At 41.2% G+C, this 26957-nt stretch overlaps 3 protein-coding genes across 6 annotated transcripts; 2 read left to right on the forward strand and 1 right to left on the reverse strand.

Moving 5' to 3' along the window:
• The first annotated feature begins 297 nt into the window (after positions 1 to 297).
• Positions 298 to 7051, forward strand: EIF4A2 (eukaryotic translation initiation factor 4A2). 4 transcript variants are annotated; one of them, XR_014794028.1, is made up of 12 exons: positions 834 to 975; positions 1771 to 1816; positions 1903 to 2035; positions 2314 to 2453; positions 3197 to 3365; positions 3455 to 3564; positions 3803 to 3946; positions 4250 to 4387; positions 4633 to 4722; positions 4939 to 5018; positions 5435 to 5545; positions 6264 to 7051. XR_014794028.1 is itself a non-coding variant. In XM_084872985.1 (11 exons), the coding sequence occupies exons 1-11, from the start codon at positions 947 to 949 to the stop codon at positions 6406 to 6408; spliced, it is 1224 nt and encodes a 407-aa protein (XP_084729111.1). In that variant the 5' UTR covers positions 298 to 946; the 3' UTR covers positions 6409 to 7051. The 4 variants fall into 4 exon arrangements, 2 of the variants coding, with proteins under 2 accessions (XP_084729111.1, XP_084729112.1); XR_014794029.1 differs by having other exon boundaries at positions 5435 to 5541; XM_084872985.1 differs by lacking the exon at positions 5435 to 5545 and having other exon boundaries at positions 298 to 975.
• Positions 7046 to 26088, reverse strand: RFC4 (replication factor C subunit 4). Its single transcript, XM_084872987.1, has 11 exons — positions 25840 to 26088; positions 24236 to 24378; positions 21519 to 21597; positions 14444 to 14523; positions 12349 to 12468; positions 10282 to 10425; positions 9966 to 10086; positions 8779 to 8904; positions 7474 to 7554; positions 7280 to 7396; positions 7046 to 7194 (listed from the first exon to the last, which is right to left on the reverse strand). The coding sequence occupies exons 2-11, from the start codon at positions 24364 to 24366 to the stop codon at positions 7099 to 7101; spliced, it is 1095 nt and encodes a 364-aa protein (XP_084729113.1). The 5' UTR covers positions 24367 to 24378; positions 25840 to 26088; the 3' UTR covers positions 7046 to 7098.
• On the forward strand, positions 22871 to 23585 carry LOC311617531 (large ribosomal subunit protein eL15-like). The gene is given in 2 exon segments (XM_084873886.1): positions 22871 to 23020; positions 23022 to 23585. Coding segments are annotated over 2 exon segments (627 nt in total). The 5' UTR covers positions 22871 to 22903; the 3' UTR covers positions 23532 to 23585.
• Positions 26089 to 26957: the final 869 nt, after the last annotated feature.

The raw sequence follows: 26957 nt of genomic DNA on the forward strand, positions 1-26957 counted from the left end.
GCATGGAGCTGCATATGTCAGGAGCATGCACTTAAATGTCTTCATTGTAAGGAAACATGACTCCTCCTTAGCTGTCATCCAATTACAAAAGTTTTAAAATGACTTTATCAGGCATCCCTCACCATGGTGAGAATGAAAAGCATTGTTTGAAAGAGAGCTAGAGGAGACCTGAGACAACAACAGGGGAGGAACAGAGTTGGCTGCTCCAGAGACGCTTGCAGAGGTTGCCGCACGTCCTCGCTCGCCCCGCGCAGGGCGGTGACCCGGGCTTCCGGGGACGCGCAGGGCGGCCGACTTTCCCAACGACTGTCACGCTTTTACCATCTGAATGGGCTTTAAGTGCTCGGGCTAAAGGCCGGGCAGCCCTTCATTGTCACATTCAACACCCCTTTCCCATCGCTATGTCATCGGGCGGAATCACCCGACCAGCCTCCGGTGCAGAGTGGGGGTGCCCTGCCTCCCTGGCCCCGGGCGCCGCGAAGGACGAGGTCGGCACAAGGACTCCCGGTAGGAGGAAAGCCGGGCCACCTGCACGCGGCGCGCCTCCGGCTTCCGCCTCCCGCCCGGCCCGGCCCGGCCCGGCCCGGCGCCTCCGCTTCAGGGACGCGGAAACCCCGTAGGAGCAGGGTGGGAGGGGAACGCGGTCGGTCAACCGCTTGCTGCAATATTCTTCCGCCTCCAAAGCAAAGAGTGCCAACCTCCCCGCGGCGTCCTGCGGCCTCCAGCGACCCTGGAATGTCTTGCAACCGTCCACTGGGATTCCCCCGCAGACTCGCCTGGGATATTTTCGGAGGTCAGGCTCCCAGGATCACAATTTTGTGGCTAAGCCGAAGCGCGGCAGGAAAATTCCTCCGCCGGAGAAACGGGTTCCGGCCGCGAGCCTATAAAAAACGGGCGGCGCGGGCCCGCTGTCTTTCCAGTCGGGCGCTGAGCGGCTCTTCGGAACATGTCTGGTGGCTCCGCGGACTATAACAGGTACGGCGCCTTCCCGCGGGGCCCGCGGCGCCATGGTGGGGTGGGAGAGGCTGGTGTGTGGAGGCAGGGGGACTCGGGGCTCCTAGGTGTTTTTCCTGGGGTACGCTACGCCTGTGTCCTTCGAGAAGCTTCCATGATGGGCAGGGCCACGGGCTGCAGGGAAAACCTGTACAGAGATGGAGTGGTCGCGGTGGCTTTTCCCGGAGACCCTTTTGAGTTTCCGGCGCCTCCCGTGCCTGCACGGAGCTGGCATTTGGGGAAATCCGTGGCGCAGGCCGCGTTCCGTGCAGGGTAACCGGGCCTGAAGCTTTATGTGCGGCCACGGGCGCGGGTGGAGGGAATTGGGGGCGGGGAGAGAGGCCGAGGCACCTCCTGGACAGGACCGGGAGGTGCGCCGGGCCGGCGAACCGTTGGCTTAGCCCAGGCCAGGGTCTGCCCGCGTCAATCACTCGGCTTGCGCATTGTAAGGGGCGGAGCTCGGCGTGGGGAGCTCTCGCGAGACGGCCTGCCGTCGAGACTTGGAGGAGCGCGGGGCTTGGGGGAATGGCCGGCCGCCGGGAGCTTTTCCGCTCGTCCCCGCTCTCAGCCTTCCCGGCAGGCACCCGGGAGATGAATTGTGTGCCCTGCCCCGCCAGCTTCCTTTGCTCTTTCTGTAGGAAATGACCTTTTCTTTTTTTTGGGGGGGGGGGGGAGGGATATCCGGAAGGGAGAGGTAGTGAAGAGCTGCCCCCCTCCCTGATGTGCAGATGGGGGGTTGGAGATGATGTTCTCTAACTGCAGCCTTTTTGTCTGCAGAGAACATGGCGGCCCAGAGGGAATGGAACCCGATGGTGTCATCGAGGTAAGAAATGGGTGTGGATTTTGAGACTGTGGAAAGGTGAGGTTGGCCATCCTACTTATTCCGTTTTAAATTTTTATTTCTTATAGAGCAACTGGAATGAGATTGTTGATAACTTTGATGATATGAATTTAAAGGAGTCTCTTCTCCGGGGCATCTATGCTTATGGTTTTGAGAAGCCTTCAGCTATTCAGCAGAGAGCTATTATTCCTTGTATTAAAGGTAAAAAGAATTCGTTGGCAGTTAGTGACAGTGAAACATTGTTTTACGTAGACGTGGATTATAAAAGGGAAAATAGTCTGGGGGACTAGTACCTACTTGTATTCCTTAAAGTGAAATGATGGCAAACATCTTTCGGGACTGACCTGAAATGAAGAGAATGCTCATTGCTGATCACTTGATTATTTGGGCATATTTCATGTTCCAAATGGAATACATAGTGTAAACTAGAGGTGACGGTTTGATGTGGGATCGGTAAATATGTATCCTACTTTTTTTAGGGTATGATGTGATTGCTCAAGCTCAGTCAGGTACTGGCAAGACAGCCACATTTGCTATTTCCATCCTGCAACAGTTGGAGATTGAGTTCAAGGAGACCCAAGCACTAGTATTGGCCCCCACCAGAGAACTGGCACAACAGGTATTGATAGTGTAGTTAAAACCGCTTGCGTGTTGCATAGGTTTCAGGTTTCACAACTGAAGAATTCAAAACAGTATAAATTGGTCCTATCAGAAACTTCCTTTTAACTGTCCATGCATGCAGGGAGTTTTTAAAAAGTTAAATAGGGACTGGGTGTGCAAGTATGGTTTTATAGGGTTATGTAACAGACGGAGAAACTAAAGATTTCTGTTCAGGGTGGACTAGATCTGGTCTCATTTTTAAGTTTGAATGCAGTTGTGCAACATGAAAACTGCAGTGACAATGTTATAGTTTGTGATGCATCTTTTTGCATGATATGTTTTCAAGACTCACTGCTGATAAAGACTGAAGTACACATTGCTAATAAAAACTAGGCTTTATTGAGGTCAATGTCACTGCCCTGTGGGAAAAATTAAAGTAGCAACGGATTTGTTGTAGCTGAAATTGCAGAGCGTGCTCCACTATTTATGGTTCCCTACACAATGAAGAATAAAGGACATATTTTTAGTTCTTAATCTAGCAGGTACCTGGGACAATAGGATCCCAAGTTTGACAAGGCACAGAACATTGCAAGGCAATTTTACCTCTAAGCAGTTAGATCAGTCTCCATTTTGAACTTTGAAGTAGTAAAGTGCTATGCATGCATAAAAGCTGTGTGTAGACCAGATATTTGCCATTATGCTTTGGAAGTTAGTCACAATCTGTAATTCTGTTGGATAATAATTAAGGCTTTTGCCTTTTAGATCCAAAAGGTAATTCTGGCACTTGGAGACTACATGGGAGCAACTTGTCATGCCTGCATTGGTGGAACTAATGTTCGCAATGAAATGCAAAAACTGCAGGCCGAAGCACCACATATTGTTGTTGGTACACCAGGGAGAGTGTTTGATATGCTAAACAGAAGATATCTTTGTAAGTATTGTGTCAATTGAGCAAAGATTTTTTTTTTTTTTACTATAATTGAAAATTTAGGGATGATAGTATGATTTTATTTTTAACAGCTCCAAAATGGATCAAAATGTTTGTTTTGGATGAAGCAGATGAAATGTTGAGCCGGGGATTTAAGGATCAAATCTATGAGATTTTCCAAAAATTAAATACAAGTATTCAGGTGAGCTTTATTTCATCCCCTACTATAGCTGGAGGTCAGGTTTTAATGCAGGAACAGTTACAATACAACTGAAGTGTTTTATTGTCGTTCCCCCTGCTTAAAGCAATTGATGCATAACTATCTCTGTCTAGCACAATTCCATAGCTAGACAGAGACGCTTGGCCTCAAACATAGTTTTTTCAATATTGTAAAAGTTCAGCTAACTACTTGTGTGATAACAGTTTACTATTTTTTTAAGGTTGTGTTGCTTTCTGCCACAATGCCAACTGATGTGTTGGAGGTGACCAAAAAATTTATGAGAGATCCAATTCGAATTCTGGTGAAAAAGGAAGAATTGACCCTTGAAGGAATCAAACAGTTTTATATCAATGTTGAAAGAGAGGTAACTTGTCTAATTACTAAACAAAAAAAGTAGCCAGATATTTGACCTTCTTGTATAAGCACTGTGCTAAAATTGCAGAAACTAGGATTATATCTTGGTTTTTGTAATAATGCTAGCAGAGTACACACAAGAAGAAAAGTAACTGCACTAGATGATAAAGACTGGGGTGGACCTCTTTCTTAATGTCCAGTGTCCTTTGTCTTAAAATTTGGTGCAACATGTCTTCTGATCACCTTAACAGCGAATTTTTAATTATAAGTTGGAAACCATTTTAAACTTAATTTTTTCTTTGAAATATTGTAGGAATGGAAGTTGGACACACTTTGTGACTTGTATGAGACACTGACGATTACACAAGCTGTTATTTTTCTCAATACACGGCGCAAAGTGGACTGGCTCACTGAGAAAATGCATGCCAGGGACTTCACAGTTTCTGCTCTGGTAAGAGGTGTTCTGCTCTAGTAGTGGTAATTACAATGTCTTCTCATATTAAAGCAGGATTTAGACTACAATATAGCTGTTAAGTGCTGTGTTGTCGTTCCCCCTGCTCGAAATAAAGTTGTTTCTTAACTATACCTGTCTGCTAGACTACTGTAGCAGCCAGGGACGCTTGGTCTCATACATAATTGTTAAAATTAAATATTGACTGACTGGTGATTCTTGAATGAAGGTTTGTTAATTTGCAGCATGGTGACATGGACCAGAAGGAAAGAGATGTTATCATGAGGGAATTCCGATCAGGGTCAAGCCGTGTTCTGATCACTACTGACTTGTTGGTAAGTAAATCAACTGCTCTTTTGATCTACCAAAAGTTTTATTTTGGGTGAAGGTTTTTTAGTAACCTTTACCAATTAGGCTCTTTGGGAGAATAAAGACCACACTCCACAGTGGGCTATATCACTAACATATAGCCCATTACTATTTTGTGGCCTACATTACATAAGTCTGTAGTTTATCAATTAGAATTTTAATACCATACCATTGTATTTCAGGCTCGTGGGATTGATGTGCAACAAGTGTCATTGGTTATAAACTATGATCTACCTACCAATCGTGAAAACTATATTCACAGGTGAGTAGATGGCACCTTGTTACTGTATTGGTAAGATAAGCTCATGTATTTTCTACTGATGAAGTTACCTTCCAGATAAAGTCTCAGGGTATTGATTCAGTAGACAGTGTCAAATTGGTAAGATGAAAAATTGTACTTGGGAACATTGGTCATGCAGTGGGAAAACAATTGGCCCAAATTGTGACTTTCATACCTATGGATTAGATTGTTTTAGTTTAGATTTGTTGGTCTTAGCTTACTTTTGAGCTTTATTTTTTGTGATGCTCTTGTGCTTTCTTGGTGATTATAGTTGGGATTTTCTTGGTGTCGTCTGGTAGCAATTTGAGCGGTCCCTGGTTTAGTTATAGTGGCTTTATCCCTAAATAAATTGAATTGTACTTTGTTATATGATGTAAAAAAAGACTTTTTAAAAACAGGAGTCGATAGCAGCAGTTGATGACGAGATGGCACTCAGAAACGGCGTTGACGTAATTTAGGACGTGGAATCATAAGCGAAACAGCACACTGTTTGAATAAAGAGCGAGTCGGTATTTATATTTGTTTTTCTTTTGTCAATGATTATTTTATGTTTTAAGTTGCTCCAGCCAAGGCATTTTTGTATATTAGCCTATTAGGAGGTTTTATATTGTCCGGTTTCTATCGGAGAGGGAAGAAAGTTGCTTTGGAGGTAAACACGTTTGAGTAATTTGAGTTATAACGTGTGAAACAGAGCAAAAAGCAGTGATGAGTTTGGGTTACCATACCAAATACTTGTTTTCCCACTGAAAAAAGTTGTGAGTTTAGACAATAGTTAACCGTGCAGCATTTGTATTTACAGTTTACGGTTCCAGAAGTGCGCCGATATGGATTATATAACTGTTCTTTTTGCTTCGTCCGGTGTGTTTACTTATGTCCCAGGCTGACTTCTGCTCTTGGCTGGCCCACTTTGGTATGGGCTTTTTTTTAAATTTCACTACCCCAAACACAATACTGTCATCTGCTTTAAAAATAATAATGCTCAAGGCACTTGATAAAATCTCATTTTGCAGCCAGACAAGCTTTTGAATCCTTATGGCACTAACTGCAAAGGAAGGTTTCTTTTCCCTCTAGATATTGATTAGCAGATAGTGCTCCAATTAGAAGCACGAACTATAACCTTGATAAGTAAACACAGCAGCTGATGGTTAACAGTGGATCATCATGTTCAGTAACTCATGCATTCTGTTAGAAGTAACATTCTAATTGCTATTTTCTTTTCTTACACAGAATTGGCAGAGGGGGTCGATTTGGGAGGAAAGGTGTGGCTATAAACTTTGTTACTGAAGAAGACAAGAGGATTCTTCGTGACATTGAGACTTTCTACAATACTACAGTGGAGGAAATGCCCATGAATGTGGCTGACCTTATTTAATTCCCGGGATGAGATAGTTTTGAATGCAGTGCTCGCTGTTGCTGACTAGGTGATCACAACGTGCATTGTGCTTCTTTCTTTGGGAATATTTGAATCTTGTCTCAATGCTCACAACGGATCAGAAATACAGATTTTGATAGCAAAGCGACTTTAGTCGTGAGCTCTTGTGAGGAGAGTCATTGGCTTTATCCTCTAGAGTTAGACTGTTGGGGTTGGGTACAAAAGATGGGGTCTGTAAAATCTTTTTTTCTTAAAAATTTATTTCCTAGTTATGTAGAAATGGTTGTATTAGATGTTCTCTATCATTTAATAATATACTTGTGGACTAAAAGATATAAGTGCTGTATAAAATCAGCCAATTATGTTAAACTAGCTTATCTGCCTTTATTGTGTTTGTCATTAGCCTGAATAGAAGGCCTTTAAAATTGATTTTATTTTTTTTAGGAAGCATTTGAATGCATTTTGTTTGGTATTGTATTTATTCAATAAAGTATTTAATTAGTGCTAAGTGTGAACTGGACCCTGTTGCTAAGCCCCAGCAAGCAATCATATCCTAGGTAGGGTTAAACCCCCAGTAAAATTGCCATATTGCACATGTCTTAATGAAGTTTGAATGTTAAATAAATTGTATATTCACTTTAAAGGTTCTTTCATTATTTTATTGTAAAATGGTATGAATTGAACGTGGTTTTAACAATTCTGGGTTAACTGTTGCATCACAGTAGCACAGAGGCTAATCAATTGTAGATGTTCATCAGCACCATCTGCTAAGCACTTGTCTACATCCTACAAGAAAAAGAAAGGGTTATTAAATAATTGTCCTTTTTAGGTATAAGTATTTTTGCTGAAATGTGCAAAGATGCCTACTTACAGCAAGTTTTTCTGTAATGATGGACTTTTGTTTATCAGAAAGAGCATCATTTTCTACAACTACATCATGAAGCTGATTTACAAGCTGAGTTGCTGCATGTCCTTCATTTATCAAGTCCTGTAACAAAAAAAATTACACGGTGTCAACATTGAATTTTCTCTTCCCCAAAGTTAGTAAATAACTTAAACCCTTACCTTTACCACAGCTTCTAGCTTGTCAAAAGAGCCACTTTGACATGCAGCAAATATTCCATCAACAGTCTCTACTGGTATTACCTAAAAAGATATTTTCTGGTGAGACGGTGGTTTGGACATGCCCACTCCTAATATTCCATGCTTGGTTGGTTCACCAAACAAATGACAAAGCTGAGTTGAGTCCTGGAAAGGGGTCTTTAAGCTTTATGCTCAACTCTGAGCAGAGAGGTAATACAGAAAAAGGTATTGGACCTAAAATTTAAAAATGCTTTCAAGGGCCGGGACCAGTTTGGCTCAATGGATAGAGCATTGGCTTGGGGACTGAAGGGTCCCAGGTTCGATTCCAGTCAAGGGCATGTACCTTGGTTGCGGGCATATCCCCAGTAGGGGGTGTGCAAGAGGCAGCTGATCGATGACTCATCGATGTTTCTATCTCTCCCTTCCTCTGTACAAAATCAATAAAATATATTTAAAAAAAAAAATACTTTCAAGGTGCTATGCCAATACATTAGTCCAGTCACTACAATGCAATAAGGGTGGTACATAACTTGCTTTTAAAATTCTTTGAAAACATTCTCAGATTTGGACTTAATGACTTTAATAGTGGCCAATATCTTAGTGGCTGTCTTTCCTCAAAGCAGTTCTCTAAAGAGATTGGTTTAACCCCTAATACCTAGGAAAAAGGATTAATGCTGTTTGTGGTATGAAAATTCAATAAAGCCTGAAAGGAATATTTGAAGACCTGTGTGGCCCTCTAACAAAAGATTTCTCAAAGTTGAAGAATGCATGTGCCTTGTTAATTATATGACCCTTTGTCAAAACAGACTACATTTATAAGAAAAGACATCAGAGGGGTGATGTTGGAGGTATGGGACATTAAATATCTGTTAACTATTCCTAGCACAGTACTTGGCACATGCTATAGACTAAATGTAACCTCCCTCCCCAATTCATGTTAAAAAAAAATCCCTGAAGTATTTGGAGGTAGGCCTTTGGGAGGCTATGGGGTCATGGGATTAGTGTCTTTATAAAAAGGCCCAGAGAGCTCCCTTTTGCCATAGGAAGATGCAGGCCATCTATGAATTGGGAGTCTTAAGAAATAGAAAGTGGGTCCTCACCACCCAATCTGGGCACCTTGACCTTGGACTTCCCAGACTCCAGAGCTAATAACTGAATTTCTGTAGTTTGTAAACCACCCATTCTGGTATTTTGCTAAAACAGCCTGAGTGGATTAAGCACATACAAAGCATTCTATATATACTTGGGTGAAAACTTCCTAAAAGAATATCAGAATAACACTCTTACCCCAGCAATGTCTGTGATCACTTTATCTGTGATCTCCTTCCCACCTGTTAATCTAGTAGCACTTTGAAGAAATGTAATGGCTTTTCTTAAGTCTCCTTCTGATACTTTAACAAGACAAGACAGCCCCTGAAAAGAAAAAGAAAAAAAAAGTTTTTTTGGTATGTGTTTTTACCTATGATGACCAATTAAGGTTTTTTGATCTTAATAAAGTGAAAAGCACTATATTTTAGCCAAGAGTTACTGAGGAGGAATGAAACTTATTTCCATTTTTGAGGGAATATTATTAGTCCTATAGTGGCAGAATTCATGGAGACAGCCTCAGTCCAATGGAAGGATAGAGATCTCTTGCCTTTGAAAGTAAGTGGCAGAAACGTTCCATACTTCTCATCCTATTTTCTTGATTACATAAAGGAAATACAAATTATGGTTAAATTGTTATAATGAATAAAAGGCCTATATATTCTATCACTGTATCAGAATTTCATTCCAAATAAGTTTTTGGAGTTATTAACTAGGAGACTAAAATGATAGAGATTTGTTGCTGCAGAATTTGCATTATATGCATGAAATCTGCTCTAGTTTGGGGTCTCTAATATACTGATCCTATCTAATAAAAGAGTAATATGTAAATTGGCTGTCACTCCAACACAAAGATGGCTGTCCCCATGTGGACACAAGATGGCCGGCAGGGGAGGCACTTGGGAAAGGTTAGGCCTGCAAGGGAGGGCAGTTAGGGATGACCAGGCCTGCAGGGGAGGGCAGTTGGGGGCGACCAGGCTGGCAGGGGAGTGGTTATGGGGAGATCAGGTTGGCAGGCAGAAGTGTTTAGGGGCAGTCAGGCAGGCAGCCAAGTGGTTGGGAACCAGCAGTCCTGGATTGTGAGAGATCCCAGATTAGAGAGGGTGCAGGCTGGGCTAAGGGACAACACCCCCCCCCCCCCCCCGCCCCCAACATGCTCATACATTAATTTCACACACCAGGCCTCTAGTAGATTATAAACTGCTAATAGTAACAGAAAGATTAAATCTGTAATTCCTAGACATTCCAACTGTTGTTCATTTAGCTTAACTTTGCCTGAAGAATTGTTGGCATCAGAAATTGAAGCAACACACGACTCCTTTCAGGGCCTCTTCATATGTATTCATCAATGTAATTAGTAATTATAAGAACTAATAATTAGTACTTACCTCATTGCTAATTTTGACATGTTCTTTATCAGCAATGTCTAGTAATCGTTGTTGTTGAATTTTATCTGACAGAGGTTTGAAGCGGAATTTAGAACATCTAGAGGTCAGAGGTTCAATTATTCTGTAAAATATTGGAAAAAAAACATGTCAGTGGCTAAAGAAGGATTTCCCCCAAAGAACTCATTTTTATCAAGATTTGATGAAGATATTAATGTAGCCTTGAGACATTGAAAAAAAAAATGTTTTCTCTTCTTAACTGAGGGTTAGCAAAATAAAGCTGCTAGTATCTATCTTCAAGGCAATATACATTACATACCGACTGACATAGTTACAGATGAGACAGAAGCGGGTGGTTTTAGATTCTTTCTCCATGGTACGTCTTAATGCTGCCTGAGCAGCTGAGGTCATAGAATCTGCTTCATCCAGAATCACAATCTTAAAAGGAGGACATGGCTTCCCACTGATTCAGAGAAACACATAGGAGTGATAAATCACCTATCATCATTACAATCTAATTTTATATAACATACTCATCCTCCCAAAGAAAAGCCTCATGCCCAAGAGGAGTTACTCCTCTTCTTTCCCAACTCTTTCAGCCACAGGCAATCATGATCTCTACTTTCTGTCTCCAAATTTGCGTATTCTGGACATCTATCTATATAAAAGCCTAAGTGACTGTCTGACCAGTAGCTCTGACCTGCATTGATCACCAGAGGGAAAACGCTCGAGCTATGGTGATTTGGCAGCTGTGGTTCTTGGGTGATGCACCTGGAACCAGAGAGGAGAAAGACCAATTCCCAGGTCCCTTACCCGAGAACCATGCTCTTGCGATCCAGGAGCTCTCAGGGGATGTCAGAGAGCCGGTTTTAGCCTGAGCCCTACAGGCTAGGCCGAGAGACCTCACCAGTGCTTGAATCTGTGCTCCTTGCCTCATAAATGGAATCATATGATGTCAATCTAACATGTTGTCTTTTATGATAGACTTCTTTCACTTAGCATGATATTTTCAAGGTTCATCCCTATTGCAGTGCTATTACTTCATTCCTTTTAAATAATATGGCAAATGGATATACTGCATTTTATTTGTCCATTCATTTGTTGATGGGTATTTGGGTCGTTTTCATGTTTTGACCATTATGAATAATGCTGTTAAGAACATTTGTGTACATATTTTGAATAGACATGTTTTATTTCTTGTGGGTATATATCTAGGAGTAGAATTACTGGATCATGTGGTAAATCTATGTTTAACTTTTAGCCAAACTTTTCAAAGTGGCTGAATCTTTTCACATTACAACCAGCAATGTATAAAGATTCCAATTTCTCCACATCCTTGCCACTATGTTCTGTATTTTTTAAAAAAATATATATTTTATTGATTTTTTACAGAGAGGAAGGGAGAGAGATAGAGTTAGAAACATCGATGAGAGAGGGTCATCGATCATCTGCCTCTTGCACACCCCCTACTGGGGATATGCCCGCAACCAAGGTACATGCCCTTGACCGGAATCGAACCTGGGACCTTTCAGTCCCCAAGCCGAAGCTCTATCCATTGAGCGAAACCGGTTTCGGCTGTTCTGTATTTTTTATTATAGCCATCCTAGTGAGTGTAAAGTGGCATCTCATCATGGTTTTGAATGGCATTTCTCTAATGGCTAATGATGTGAATGATGTTTTCATTTGTTTATTAGCCATTTGTGTATCTTCTTTGAGTAATATCAATTCATATACCTTGCCCATTTTAAAATTAGATTGTGTTTTTATTATTGAGTTGTACGAGTTTTTCATATATTCTTGATATAAGTGCCTTATCAGATATGATCTATATGCATTGTCAATTCAAGGTGGATATCAAAAATTGTCCTTCACTTCCTATAAATTCTTATGTGTGCTCTGATATAAATTTAAATATATGTCAGTGAGTGAGGTCAGGAACCAAAAATGTAATCTTGAAACTGCACCTGAGGAGTATAGGTAGTTGGCTAAACATCCCTGTTTAATTTAGGGCAGTCCTATTTAATTATTAATAATACCTCCTCTTTCATTCTGAAAGCATCACAGTTTGGATAAGAACTTATATGGTCACCCTACTATGAAATACACACTGAAGCCTAAGATAGTTGACTTTTTTTAAATAACACAATAGCAAAAGTCAGGATTTTTGTTATGCATGCACCACCCAACTATCACATTTGATTAAATACTTCTTAGACAAATATCAGTGGAAAACCCTTGACAACTAAGCAAAATTAATTATAATGGAAAGTTTATTTCTGGCTTTAAATAATTTAGATAAAAATATGATGTAACATGAAAAAAGTTGTAAATTTGGCAGAAATATGTATTTTAAACAAATACAACGACATGGTATAGAGAAACTTACTCTGAACGACTTCCTGATACAGTTAATTGAGCAAAATTCTTCACTTTCTCTCTAACTACTTGTATTCCACGTTCATCAGATGCATTTAACTCAAGAACTCTTAATCGAAAAAGTTCATGCCTACGTAAAAATGAAGCAAATATGAAAGGTCATAGAGCATGTAAGTAACTGAGGTTTAACCACATTTTAACATTTGCACATCTTGCAGTAGTTTAAAATCCACCTACTAAACAATATGGATAAAAGGTACACAATTACTTCTGTATTTTCTCTTTTGCAGAGACATGCAGTTAACATTTTGGCTTTCTTCCATGCTTTTTAAAAAATATAGGTAAATGATATCACATAATATATAAAATTTTAAATCAATTTTCCACTTTGTATTGTATCATAATCATCTTGCGATCTTGCAACCAATCAAAATACCATTTTTATAGCTATGTGAAGCTCCCGAAATGCCATTTTAATAGCTATGTGACATTTCATCCTATGATTGTATCACCATTTACTTATTTAGCATCCTTCTATTGTTAGACGCTTCATTTTAAGTATGTTGAAATTTTAAATAATGCTGCAATACAGTATATTTTGAATTATTTCCATCGGGTAGCTTGCTATAAGGAAAATTACTAGATTAAAACATGAATAGTTATTTTTAAATGAGTTTATTTATTGTATTTTTATTGATATCAGAGAGTTAGGGGGGGAGAGAGAGAGAAACATCAATGATGAGAGAGAACCATGGATTGGCTGCCTCCTGCATGCCCCCAATGGGGACTGAGCCCCCAACCCGGGCATGTGCACTTCACTGGAATCGAACCCAGGACCCTACAGCCTGCAGGCTGGCATTCTATCCAATGAACCAAACCGGCTAGAGCTTAAAGTGAGTTTTTAAGAAATTAAAAGTAGTTCACTGTAGGGAAATCTGAGAAATCAAAAGATAATTAAAGCAACTGGCACACCCAAAGCACTATTTTGAAAGGTTCCTTCTAGTAATTTTTCTACATATTTTTAATTAAAAAAAACTCCTAGATTTAAATTTGTTTTATTTTTCCTAAATATTTTCCCAAAAAGGTATCTTTGCTATACTGGAGCATGTTGATGGGTATCAGACCCAGGCTAAAACCTTTTCTAGGTAGAGGGCTCCTAAACAATGGTTGGCTAAGCCAAGACAGAATCTAAGAAGAGGACTCTAGGAAGTTAGCTCAGAAATTTTCTGCTATACTTAGAATCATTCTGTATCGGCAACCATATACTCTGCTTACACTTAGGATGCCTGAGGGTAAGGATCTGGCCCAGCCACTCCAGAGGCAGGGCCTAACAAAGCCAGTGCAAGAAGAAACTAAAGAGGTGGTATGGGTCAGTAGCATCGGACACAACAGACTTGATCATACGAAACATGTTAATGCAATAATTAAGAGAGTGTGATGAAATTATCAATGTGACTGGAGACAGGCTGGGTTTTCTGAGCCCAAAATCATAATATATAGTGATAAGCCCTTGCCACTTTAGTTCAGTGGAGGGAGCGCAGGAGACAGCCGATAGATGATTTTCTCTTTGTTGATGTTTCTTTCCCTCTCCCTTCCTCTGTGAATAAATATATGTAAAAAATCATGCCCTGGCTGGGTATCTCAGTTGGTAAGAGCACCATCCCATTCACCAAAAGGCTGTGGGCTCAATAACCTAGGTTGCAAGTTCGATCCCTGGTCAGAGAGCATACGGGAGGCAAGTGATCTATGTTTCTCTCATCTCTCTCTCTCTCTTCCCCTTCCTCTCTTTAAAAATCAACGAAATCATATTCTTAGATAAGGATTAAAAAAAATAATAAGATATATATATATATGTCATGGGGCTCCCTGTGTGTAATATATTCAAACATTGAATAAGGTTCAGAATGAAGGTCACAAAAGACATAGGCAAGCTAATTTACTGGAGGGGAGGAACTGGAAATGGGCCCACTGGATTAATAAAAAATTCAGAAATAAAAACAAACCAACAATTTCACAGAAAAAACAAATTCAAGTTTTTAGAGAAAGAAAAGCAGTACCAGAGGTTTTCAGTGTCAAGTCTTTAAAAAAAAGATATTTCAACTTACCCAAAGAGTTCCCTTGCTGCTGCCAAAATTGTGGATGTTTTTCCAGTTCCAGGTGGCCCATAAAACAGGAGATTGGGGAGCTGTAGAAATTAATTTTTTTTTTTAATCTTACTCTGGCACAAATAAAGGAAGGCTGAAAATGTCTGGAACACTGCAATAATTTCCAATAGAGAGGGTACATATCCTATATAATAAACAGCTAATATGCTAATTAGACTGAATAGCAGACGAAGCCGAGACTGCGAGGGCCAGCTGAGGCTGCGAGGGCTGAACCCCTTGGACGAATTTGTGCATCAAGTCTCTAGTATCTTAATAAACAGGTTTCTTAACCCTTTGCACTCCGAACCATTCTGGACATTGGCTACCAGCTACTCAACGCTACTTTGCGGCAGAGTGCGTTGAAATAACTCAATTCCCCGTAATCACTAATAAACTGCAATGTCCCCTGAGAGGGGACATCCGAGTGATATGCTAGAATTCCAATGTCCCCTGAGAGGGGACAGCGGAGTGCAAAGGGTTAATATAACTGGTATCATAGTATTCACAGTTCTAAATCCAGCTTTTCCATATACAACTACATGGATTTGTGCACGTCGAAAAAGAAATTAATTAGAAGGTGGCCAGTAGAGCAGGACTGGGTGAGACAGGCTAACATGCCCTGTAGCCAATCTCCTGTGGTCCCTCCCTGGTGGCTGTGGAGTGAGCAGGATCCCTCTGGCAGGTGGGGTCGCTCAGCCTGGCGTGCAGGAATTGGGCTAAAACCGGCTCTCAGACATCCCCTGAGGGGCCCTGGAGTGTCAGAGGACACTCTGCAAAGTTGCTGTTATACAGGGTGTGGAATGCAAATGCAAGTGGCAGGTGTGCAATAAACCAGATTAGGGGCCAACAGTGTCCCAGCAACAACATAACCCATGGCTGAAAGTGGAATTGTTTGGCCCTGGAGGAACTGGGCTTCTCCTTCTCTGGTTTTGGGGTGTGTCACCCGAGAACTGCTGCTGCCAAGTCACTGCAGCTCAGCAGCTCCTGCATTGAGTGTCTGCCCCCCAGTAGTCAGTGTGCATCATAGTGACTGGTCGGAAGGGAGGAGGGACACTTAGCATATTAGATTTTTATGTATATACTAGAGGCCTGGTGCATGAAATTCGTGCATGGGGCCAGGGAAGAGGGAGTTGTCCCTCAGCCCAGCCTGCACCCTCTCCAATCTGGGACCCCTCAAGGGATGTCCGACTGCCCATTTAGACCCGATTCCGGTGGGATCGAGCCTAAACCGGCAGTTGGAAATACCTCTCACAATCCAGGACTGCTGGCTCCCAACTGCTCACCTGCCTGCCTTCCTGATTGCCCCTAACCGCTTCTGCCTGCCAGCCTGATTTCCCCCTAACCACTTCCATGGCAGCCTGATTGATGCCTAACTGCTCTCCTGCCAGCCTGTTTGCCCCCAACTTCCCTCCTCTGCCGGCCTGCTCATTCCCCAACTTCCCTCCCCTACAGGGTTGATCACCTCCAACTGCCCTTCCTTGCAGGCCTGGTGCCAGCAACTGCCCTCCCCTGCTGGCCATCTTGTGTCCAGATAGGGACAGGATCTTTGACCACATGGGGGCAGCTATTGTGTGTTGGATTGATGGTCAATCTGCATATTACTTTTTAAAAAAATATATTTTTATTGATTTTTTACAGAGAGGAAGAGAGAGGGATAGAGAGCTAGAAACATCGATGAGAGAATCATCGATCAGCTGCCTCCTGCACACACCCCCCCCCCCCCCCACTGGGGATGTGCCCGTAACCAAGGTACATGCCCTTGACTGGAATCGAACCTGGGATCTTTCAGTCCGCAGGCTGACGCTCTATCTACTGAGCCAAGCCAGTTTCAGCCTGCATATTACTCTTATTAGATAGGATTGAGGCCTGGTGCATAGGGGGGCCAGATGGTTTGCCCTGAAAGGTGTCCCGGATCAGGGTGGGGGTTCCCTTGGAATGTGGGGTGGTCTGAGCGAGTGGTCTGAGGTGGTTTGCAGGCCAGCTACGCCCTCTGGCGACCCAAGCAGAGGCCCTGGTATCTGGAATTTATTTACCTTCTACAATTGAAATTTGTAGCCTGGAGTGGAGCCAACCCTCCTGTTTTCTCCATAGCCAGCAGCCATTTCTGTTTGGATTTGTTTACCTTCTATAATTGAAACTATAGTCTTGAGTGGAGGCTTAGGCCAGCTAGGGCAGGCAGAAAGCTTGGCTTCTTCGGTTGCCTGGGAAACCCAAGCCTCCCTCCTGCTCTCTGTGGCTGTAGACATCTTGGTTGTGTTTATTTGCATACTTGCTTTGATTGGCTGGTGGGTGTGGCTTGTGGGTATAGCAGAGTGGTGGTTAATTTGCATGTTACTCTTTTATTAGATAGGATAGAAGATAGATGACTTCTTCCCCAATATGTTTTTCTAATATCTTAAATTGAATCATATTTATGATTGTCCTATTCCTAATTTATTTAGGTGGAATTTTCAAAGCTGAAATTAGAAACATTTTCAGAATCCCAGGCTTTTGCCAGGTCCCTATCCCCCGCTTTGCAATATTTTATACTTTATAAAGATGTCTGTTATTTCAAAGTGGAAATAGAATGAACAAGTAATTGGATTTGGCCAATACCGAGGAAAAAGGAGTAAAAAAACATATTAGGGGTTTGAATGAGCTGAGGTTGCAAAAACAGAAATATTAAAAGAACTAAGTATCTATTAAATGCCAGGCGGTATTCCACATCATGATCATGTACTCTGTAGGATGCCTGATATATCAGGGAGAATTCACTAGAAAAAGAACGCTAAGGTTAAATAACTGGTTATCTTCTTTTATACCTTAAGTATAGCTAGCTTGGCTCCTTATAAAGCAGGCAATAGATCTGTGGTACAAATTAATAAATGAAAAAAATTCTATTGAGCTCTCTTACAAAACTATACATTCTTTAGTATATCCTTTCATGTAGGGAACTAATTGCACATAGGAAACTAAGCACTTTATGGCCTACACATATGCTGTCCCACACAAGTTAGGGTCTGACTCCTTTATTCTGTTTGGCCAACTCCTACAGCATTACACGTCAGAAGCCTTCCCTGACTACCCAATCTAAAGTGGGTCTCATCCATTAATCACTCATTAGTCTTTGTTGCACTGGATGCAACTACTACTAGCATTTATTATTTAACTGTAGGGTTTAACTGTAAAATACCCATCTACCTTACTAAATTGTAAGTTAAAGAAGGTCAAGACCATATTTGTTCTTTTCACATCTGTATGCTCAGCATCTTGTGCAGTACTCAATATATGCCAAGTAAGTAAGTCAGCATATATTAAATAAATATATCAATTAGAAAACTATTACTGTTACATCGGTAACAAATAGCTTAAGATACAAACTATGAGATTCACTACAAAACAAAATAAATAAAAAAACACCCCTAGGCTCCTTTATTTTTAAGGTTATAACTATCATTTTGATGCATGCATACTTCAATATTTATAATGCTTCATACACACACACACACACACACACACACACACATATATGGTACATTTAAGAACTGTATGTGGATCACTAAGTTATTAGGGAAATATAAATCAAAACACAATGAGGTTATCACCTTATACCTGTCAGGATGGCTATTATCAAAAAGAAAAGAAATAACATGTGTTGGAGAGAATTGGGAGAAAAGGGAACCCTCGTATACTGCTGGTAGAAATGTGAATTAGGGCAGCCACTATGGAAAACAGTATGGAGATTGCTTAAAAAAACTAAGAATAGCCAAAACCGGTTTGGCTCAGTGGATAGAGCGTCGGCTTGGGGACTGAAGGGTCTCGGGTTCGATTCCGGTCAAGGGCATGTACCTTGGTTGCGGGCACATCCCCAGTGGGGGGTGTTCAAGAGGCAGCTGATCGATGTCTATCTCTCATCGATGTTTCTGACTCTCTGTCTCTCTCCCTTCCTCTCTGTACAAAATCAATAAAAAATATATTTAAAAAAAAAACAAAAAACTAAGAATAGAGCTACCATATGATCCAGTAAATCTTCTGGGTACTTACTCCAAAATATGAAAATACTAATTTGTAAAGATACATGTATCCTATATTAATTGCAGCATTATTTACAATAGCCAAGACATGAAAACAACCTACATGTCCATCAACGGACACTGGATAAAGATGTGGTATACATGTAGAATGGAATATTTCAACCATTAAAAATATATATATATATTGCCACTTGCGACAACATGGATGAATCTTGAGAGCATAAGTGAAGTAAGCCAGATGGAAAAGGACAAAAACTATTTGATTTCACTCATGTGGAGTATAAAACAAAAAGTTACAAACTAACAAAACAAACTCACAGATACAGACAACAGAATGGTAGTTACCAGTGTCAGGGAAATGACAAATTGGATCAAAAGGGTTAAATATATGATAATGGAAGGAAACTAGATTGGGTGGTAGGCATGCAATACAGTACATTAAATATTGTACACCTGGAATTTATAGGATGTTATTAATCAATCTTACCTCAATAAGTTTAATTAAGATACACACACAACGGAATTTTATTCAGCCATAAAATACTAGGAAATCCTGCCATTTGCAACAATATAGATGGGACCATGAGGGCCTCATGCTAAATGAAATAAGTCAGAGAAAGACTTATTTACAATATGATTTCATATGTGGAATAAAAAATACTAATAAAAAGAGAGGCCGAGGATTGGGAGAGGGGAAACTATCAAAAGTTACAAACTTCCAGTTACAAAATAAGTAATGAACAACATGATCATTGCTGTATGATATATATGAAAGTTGTTAAGAGAGTAGTTCTTAAGAGTTCTCATCACAAGGAAAAAATTATTATTTTTTCTGAATCTACATAACATGATGATGTTACCCAAACTTATTCCAATGATCATTTCATAATATATGTAAGTCAAATCATTATGCTGCACACCTTAAATTTATACAGTGATGTTATATCAATTATATCTCAATAAACCTGGGAGAAAAAAAAGAATTCTATGTCAAATCAGTTCTTAAAATTGATTTCTGAAAAAAATAACAAAACAAACAAAACAATTCCTAATTCTACCTTAAAACTTTTTAAAGCAAATGAAGGAATTATTTTCCTGTATTCTTTTAGAATTGAAAAAAAAACACAACTTCATCTTTAAGTTTTACCAAATTTAGTCTGAAAAGAAACACAAGTGGTTCAAGTTCTCAATTCAGCCTCATAAATTAGATAGTATAAAGAACTGAATCATGCCGTATCCGGTTTGGCTCAGTGGATAGAGCGTCGGCCTGCAGACTCAAAGGTCCCAGGTTCGATTCCGGCTTGGGGACTGCAGGGTCCCAGGTTCGATTCCGGTCAAGGGCATGTACCTTGGTTGCGGGCATATCCCCAGTGGGGGGTGTGCAAGAGGCAGCTGATCGATGTTTCTCTCTCATCCATGTTTCTAACTCTCTAACCCTCTCTGTAAAAAACAAAAAATCAATAAAAAACATATTAAAAAAAAGAACTGAATTATAATCCCACTAGATTTGCTTCAAGTTGAGAATACTAGCAATTAAAATATACTTTGTCCTAAAATCTGTGTAAATATTACTAAGCAATTATAGTTGTATACTATTATATAATTAAAAGGTAAATATTTGGATCATATCAAAACAAATCCTGGTAAAGAAAAATATTTTATGTATTTTTATTATTGTTGTTAATCCTCACCCAGGGATATTTTTTCCATTGATTTTTAGAGAGTGGAAGGGACAGGGATGGGAGAGGGGGTGAGGGAAGACAGAGAAAAACATTAATGTGAGAGAGACATATTGATCACTTGCCTCCCACACGCTGCTCCCTGACTGGGGCCGGGATCAAATGTGTAACCCAGGTACCTGTCCTTGACCAAGAATCAAATCCACGACCCTTCGGTGTGTTGGCTGCTGCTCTACCCTCTGAACAGAGGTTAGAAAAATATTTTGAATAGTTTTATAAATATAACTTCTTTCAAAATATGCACTGTTGTACTGTAATTCCAGGAAGAGAACATGGAAGCAAAAAAACAAAAGAATCTCTACTTCAAAGCAGCCAGATTAAGAGGAAGAAAGCCAACCTTGGAAATAAAGCAAAAACTAAATACCACTTTCATCTGTAACTTTTTCTCTTCCTTCACTGAGTTCTTAAAGCACTTTATCATATGAAATTTTAAACTGCTAATTTTTAAAAATTAAGTATTTATTATTGAAAGTATTACAAATGTCCCTAAACTGTTAATTCTTTATATAGGTTTAGTTTGTCTCTGAATAATCTAAAGCAGCGGTAACCAACTTTTTGGACCTCACGGACCACTGACTGGTGACTGCTGATCTAAATTACAAGTCACTCAAGGACATTTTATCCCACTCATCACAGTAGGCGACACAATGCTATAAGCAGAATTAAAGACTCATTTTCCTTTTTTTTTGTATTGTAGTTCAAACCGAATCCTAAAATTAGGTGAAAAATTATACTTTCTTTTTCAGTTATAGTTAACTTTCAATATTATTTTATATTGGTTTCAGGTGTACAGCATCATGGTTTGACATTTATATAACTTAAGAAGTGATCCCTTCCCCATAAGTTTAGTACCCATCTGGTACCATACAAAATTATTGACTATATTCCTTATGCTGTACAAAATTGCCTTGTGACAATTTTATAACTACCAGAGAAATTATACTTTCAAAGAATCTCTTGACTCTTCTTTACAGCACATATCGTTATCTAGAATTCCCTTACTTATTTGGTTTCTATGTTTACTCTGTTGTTCCCCACCAAAATAAAAATTCACGAGCAAAGAGGCCCAGACTGTCTTGCTCAATGGTCTATACTTGAGTACTATATAACAATGCCAGGGGATAGAATTGGAGATGCTCAATAAATACTTGTTGAACTAATCATCAATTGCACAAATAGTCATCATGGGCCCACTGTATAGATATCTTAGTATTTAAAGGGGGTGGGGGTAATAAAGGAAGAGGGTGAATCTCCCAATGACATTAAACATCATCTGCTACTCACATCAGCTCCTTCTAAAGACTTTTTCAGCACTGCAACCACTTCTTCCTGGAAAGCAACTTCATCCACACATTTTGGACGACTGTAAAAAACAACAACAAAGGTTATTTTGTATATTATAGTAGCCACAGAGACGTTTTCAAGTATTCTTTTTGCTAAAATACTGATGATAATTCTCATATTGGTAATGAGAAACTTTCATAACTGGAAGTAGTTGGAAACCCCATTTGTGCCTTAAACAAATATACTAAAGGACTGAAGTAATTTTTCACTGTTCAGACACATAATTTGCATGTTATGCTTACAAAAATTAAGTAAGAGGATTTTATTACACCATAAATGCCAAGTGCTTAAAAAATTTAAAGTGAACACTTGCCTAGAAAGTAATATGATATATATGTATATATATTTATCCTCATGCAAAAATATGCTTTTTATTGATTTTTCTAGAGATAGGAAGGGAGGGAGGAGAGAGGGGAGGAGAAGAGGAAAGAGAGAGAAGGAAACATCAATGTGAGAGAGAAACAGTGGTTGCCTCCTATATGCGTTCCGACCAGAGACTGAACCCACAACCTAGGTATGTGCTCTGAATGGGAATCAAACTATAACATTTTGACACTCGGGATAATGCTCCAGTCAACTGAGCCAGGGCCAAAAGTATTATATGTTGACAAGATCATGCATTTCAGGTTAAAAGAGAGAACTATTTAGTAACCTCATGATAGACAACTATTTTAGTTAATACATCTATATAAATATAGTTATTACATTGTTAATTGGTTAATATCAAATTTTTCCATTACTCAACTGCACAAAAAATGCATATCTATTCACTTCACTAAGGGTTAAAAAAATAAGTTTAATCAATATGAAGTATAACATATAATTTTCTTCTTAAATCATTAACTAGTGATTTTAAGAGCTCGAACAGTTATACTTCCAACCCTAAGATTAGGCTTTGTGCTTAGTTTACTAATCAGAAACTTTCTAAGTCATATTTTTCTAAGTACTCAGGTCAGTGCCAGGCAGGAATTTCATGTTAGATAATGTTTTCTAGGAAAAAAAAAACAGTGTATGTTATAAACCAGTTTTTTTATTCAAACACTTGCAGAGGCCAGGTAGACAACAAGAGTGAAGAAAGCAGAGTATAAGGCAAGAGAAAATAGGGACTATGATGAATTGAGGAACACACAACCTTTCCAAAATGAGAAGCAGTATCTAAGTCCATCTAACTGCTGTCAGGTGAGAATTTGCATCTAGTGGCTGCCTAATCTACTGAGGAGTTGAAAATCTAGATTTTTTTTCTCCCCTTGCATAATATATTTTTTAATTTTTAAAAAAATCTAGATTTGCTTTCTGTCTGGCCGCAGCCATCAAGGTAAGCCAAGATGGGCGCTTACAAGTACATCCAGGAGCTATGGAGGAAGAAGCAGTCGGATGTGATGCGCTTCCTTCTCAGGGTGCGCTGCTGGCAGTACCGCCAGCTCTCCGCGCTGCACAGGGCCCCCCCCCCCCCCCCCCCGCCCCACCCGGCCCGACAAGGCGCGCAGGCTGGGCTACAAGGCCAAGCAAGGTTATGTGATATATCGGATTCGTGTGCGCCGTGGTGGCCGCAAACGCCCTGTTCCTAAGGGTGCGACCTATGGCAAGCCCGTCCATCACGGTGTTAACCAGCTGAAGTTTGCTCGAAGCCTTCAGTCTGTTGCCGAAGAGAGAGCTGGACGCCACTGTGGGGCTCTGAGAGTCCTGAATTCTTACTGGGTTGGCGAAGATTCCACATACAAATTCTTTGAGGTTATCCTCATTGATCCATTCCATAAAGCTATCAGAAGAAATCCTGACACCCAATGGATCACCAAACCTGTCCACAAGCACAGGGAGATGCGAGGGCTGACATCTGCAGGCCTCAAGAGCCGTGGCCTTGGGAAGGGCCACAAGTTCCACCACACTATTGGTGGTTCTCGCCGCGCAGCTTGGAGAAGGCGCAATACTCTCCAGCTCCACCGTTACCGCTAATATAAGTAATGTTTGTAAAATTCTTATCTAATAAACAATTTAGGACAAAAAAAAATAAATAAAAATAAAAAATAAAAAAATAAAAAAATCTAGATTTTTATGTGAAACTTTCCATTTTTAAGAATTGTTGGTGCCAAATAAAACATGAGGGCCTTTTTGGCCTATAAGTAATCTGCAAAGTCTTGGTAATAACTGAAGCTACATTTGGAGTTACAACTACTATTTGTTATACTACTACTTAGCTGATTGAAATTTAAGTGGGACTTCAAGTGTTGTTTTTGCCCAAAACGTATAAAAAACAAACATGCAACAATTTCCACCTATCAGTAATGAAAGGGGAACAGATTACTTGGACTTAGTAGAACTCCTGATCAAAAGCAGGCTTATAAAAAAAAAACCACGTTTTCTTCAATGCTGTATGTATCCCGGCCCCTAAAACCATAGACCTGAGATATACAGAAGACTTTAGTTCATAAATAAGACTTTAGTTCATAAATAAGGGAATTAAATTAGATCATTCTAAGGTACCTTTCAGTACCAAGGTTCTATGACTTACATCCTTGGGTGATTTTTAAGGACAACATCTAAACCAAGCAAATCATCCTCCATTAAGAAAGAAAAAAAAGGGGGGGGGGGTGGAGGGTTTATAACTGGTTAGAGATGTAATTTATTAACAATTTCAACAAAAACACAAGAGTTCTTACTATTTTTCCACCCATGGAACAGGTTTGGCTTTCTTGTTCTCTCCACTACTTCCGGCAGTGGCAGCTACTCCTCGATCCTTGATCAATGGTGGTTTAGTACTGATAGATGTGCCTTTTAAAAATGCCTGCATGGTTACTTCACCCTGACCAGGTGCAAGACAGAAAAAGAAAAGCTCTTTTGAAACCATTATGAAGAAGTGCACTTAACCTTCTGCAAAGATATTCAATAATTACTTATTTAATAAAGAACATCACCCCATGACCTAGCACCCTCTGAATGCATTGTGCTGAAGGCTGCTGGGACATAAAAGAGGTCAAAATGCTTAGGGATATCAGAATGTACTTAAAGTGAGGAAGTTACAGAATAAAGAAAATCTTATGTCAGAAAAATTTGAGTTCAACTTTTTGATAAAGGTGATGTCATTAATGACCAAACTGTACATGGACCTCTATAGCCTCTTCTCTTTCAATCATGGACCTAGTTCTAATCAGACTCTGGAATGGGTTCAGCAGTTAGGAGTCAGCTGAGACCACCAATGAGAACCTTCACTTTGGGGAGTGGGGGGAGATGGGGGTAGAAGTTAGAGTTCCACTCAGGGGTCTGTTTTACTGGCAGCGCCAATTACTGGCTTCAGAGGCTTTTTTTTTTTTTTTTAACATTCATTTCAGAGAAGGAGGGAGAGAGACAGAAATATCAATGATGAAAGAGAATCATTGATTGGCTGCCCCTGCATGCCTGCCCCACTGGGGATCAAGCCTGCAACCAGGGCATGTGCCCTTGACTGGAATTGAACCCAGGACCCTTCAGTCTACAGGCCAACGCTCTATCCACTGAGCCAAATCAACTAGGACTCAGAGGCTTTTTTTTGGAGGGGAGAGTTCTACCATCCCAGAGTCTGTTGTTAAAATGGAAGTAGCTGTTTTTGCTCATTTGAAGAGAGCAAAACATTGCTGAAAAGCCAGAGTTTAAAAATTCATGCAAAATCTCACCCTGAAGATAACCACAATTAACATTGAAATAAACATAAATACGTTTTTTAGGGATAGAAAGGCATCACTAGCTTGCCTGAAAATTCCCCTTCGTTAGTGGCAATTCTATAGTTGTCAATGCTATATCCCCAAGGCCTTGTGCACTGACTGGTCCATGACCCATGCTCCATAATATCTGATGACTGCATTACCATTTGAGGCACAGGTTCCCCTCCTGCAAAGGGAGCTAAGGCCTATTCCATAATTGACCTAAATCAAAGAACTGTGCAAACACATAGTTCTGTGCTTGGCATACGCATATATATATATACTCAAACAAAATACAATGTAAATATCTGTGAGCAGCTAAGGTTTTTAATTTAAGGTGTTGAATTCCTCCATCCCTGCCACAGGCTGCTCAATAGCAATACATCCCAGAGCAGGACTCTGAAAGATGCTGTATGCATTGTGCTTTCACGTCCCCAAGGGGTGGGAGGTAGCCAGACCGGATGGCGGTCCAGCCCCGGGCTGGTGCGGAAAGCGGCCCAGGAGCATCACAGGGCAGGACCAGGGGCATCACAGGGCAGGAGCGGAGGGAGGAGAGGGCAGCCTTCGCCCGCTCTTCAGCTGGTCACCTGTTATCCCCCGTTCTCAGCGCGGGTTCCCGGGTACCGCCGGGGCCTCCCAGCCGCCCGACTCCGGAGCGAGGACGCTGCCGAGCGGCTCGTTCCTGGGGTTCCCGGACAGGGAGGGGGCGAGGCGGTGTCGCAGTCTCAGCTCCGTTCCTCAACCTGAAAATACGAGGCTCATGGAGCCCCGAGCGGCCTGACACGGCGACTGATGTGCCACGGCCGGCTCAGCCGCCTCAGTTCCCGCCAAGGAAGGGCGGGCGCAGGGCAGGCCGGGAATTCGCAGGGAACGTCACTTCCGGTCCGCCAGCTCCGGCCGCGGGTTAAAGGAGCCGTTTCCCACTTCCGGTCCGCCAGCTCCCGCCCCAGGTTAAAGGAGCCGTTTCCTTCCGAGGAGGCACACAGGCTTTTAGGGATGCGTAGATGGAACACGAGTGACTGAAGAGGTGGACATATAGTCCCATCCTGTCCGCGTGCAGTCCTCCCACTGGGGACTGAGGTCTGGGGTCTCCGACCGCGGGAGACCTGGCGCCCGACCCCGCCGGCTCTGCGCCGGGGATGGGGGTGGGAGAGGCGTTGGCCGCCACTCGCCAACCACTGGCGGAGGGAGAGGGGGTGCGGGCCTCGGGAATCCCGCGATCCACCCAAGGTCACAAGAGGCCCCCCCTCCAATTTCAGGCCCTCTCCACCTGCATGGCCTGTACGTCACTGTGAACTTAATGCCAACGGAGCGTCTCGCTGGCATTTCCGAGCGGACACAATTCTGCTTTCGAGCTGCTTTTCCCCGAGGACGGCAATGGGGGAGGGTGGAGTCTGTCTTTGGCCAGAAGAGGGTTCCCTGAGGCTCCCTATTCCCCACTTTGGCCTCCCTTCGGCTTCGTCACTATGGAGTAAACCGAGTGTGTTTTAAGGGCAGAAATGACTTTCCTCACCTCCTACCCCCTATTTTTAAAAAATGTTTTCGATTTTACTTTTTTAAATCCTCACCCAAAGATATTTTCCCACTGGTTTTTGGAGAGAGGAAAAGACTGAGAGAAATATCCTCACATCAATTGGTTGCCTCTTGCATGGCCCTGACCAGGGGCCAGCGGGAGAGAGCCTGCAACCAAAGTGCATGGCCTTGA

Source organism: Pipistrellus hanaki, assembly GCF_964339955.1.
Source record: "Pipistrellus hanaki genome assembly, chromosome: 2".
Taxonomy (NCBI): Eukaryota; Metazoa; Chordata; class Mammalia; order Chiroptera; family Vespertilionidae; genus Pipistrellus; species Pipistrellus hanaki.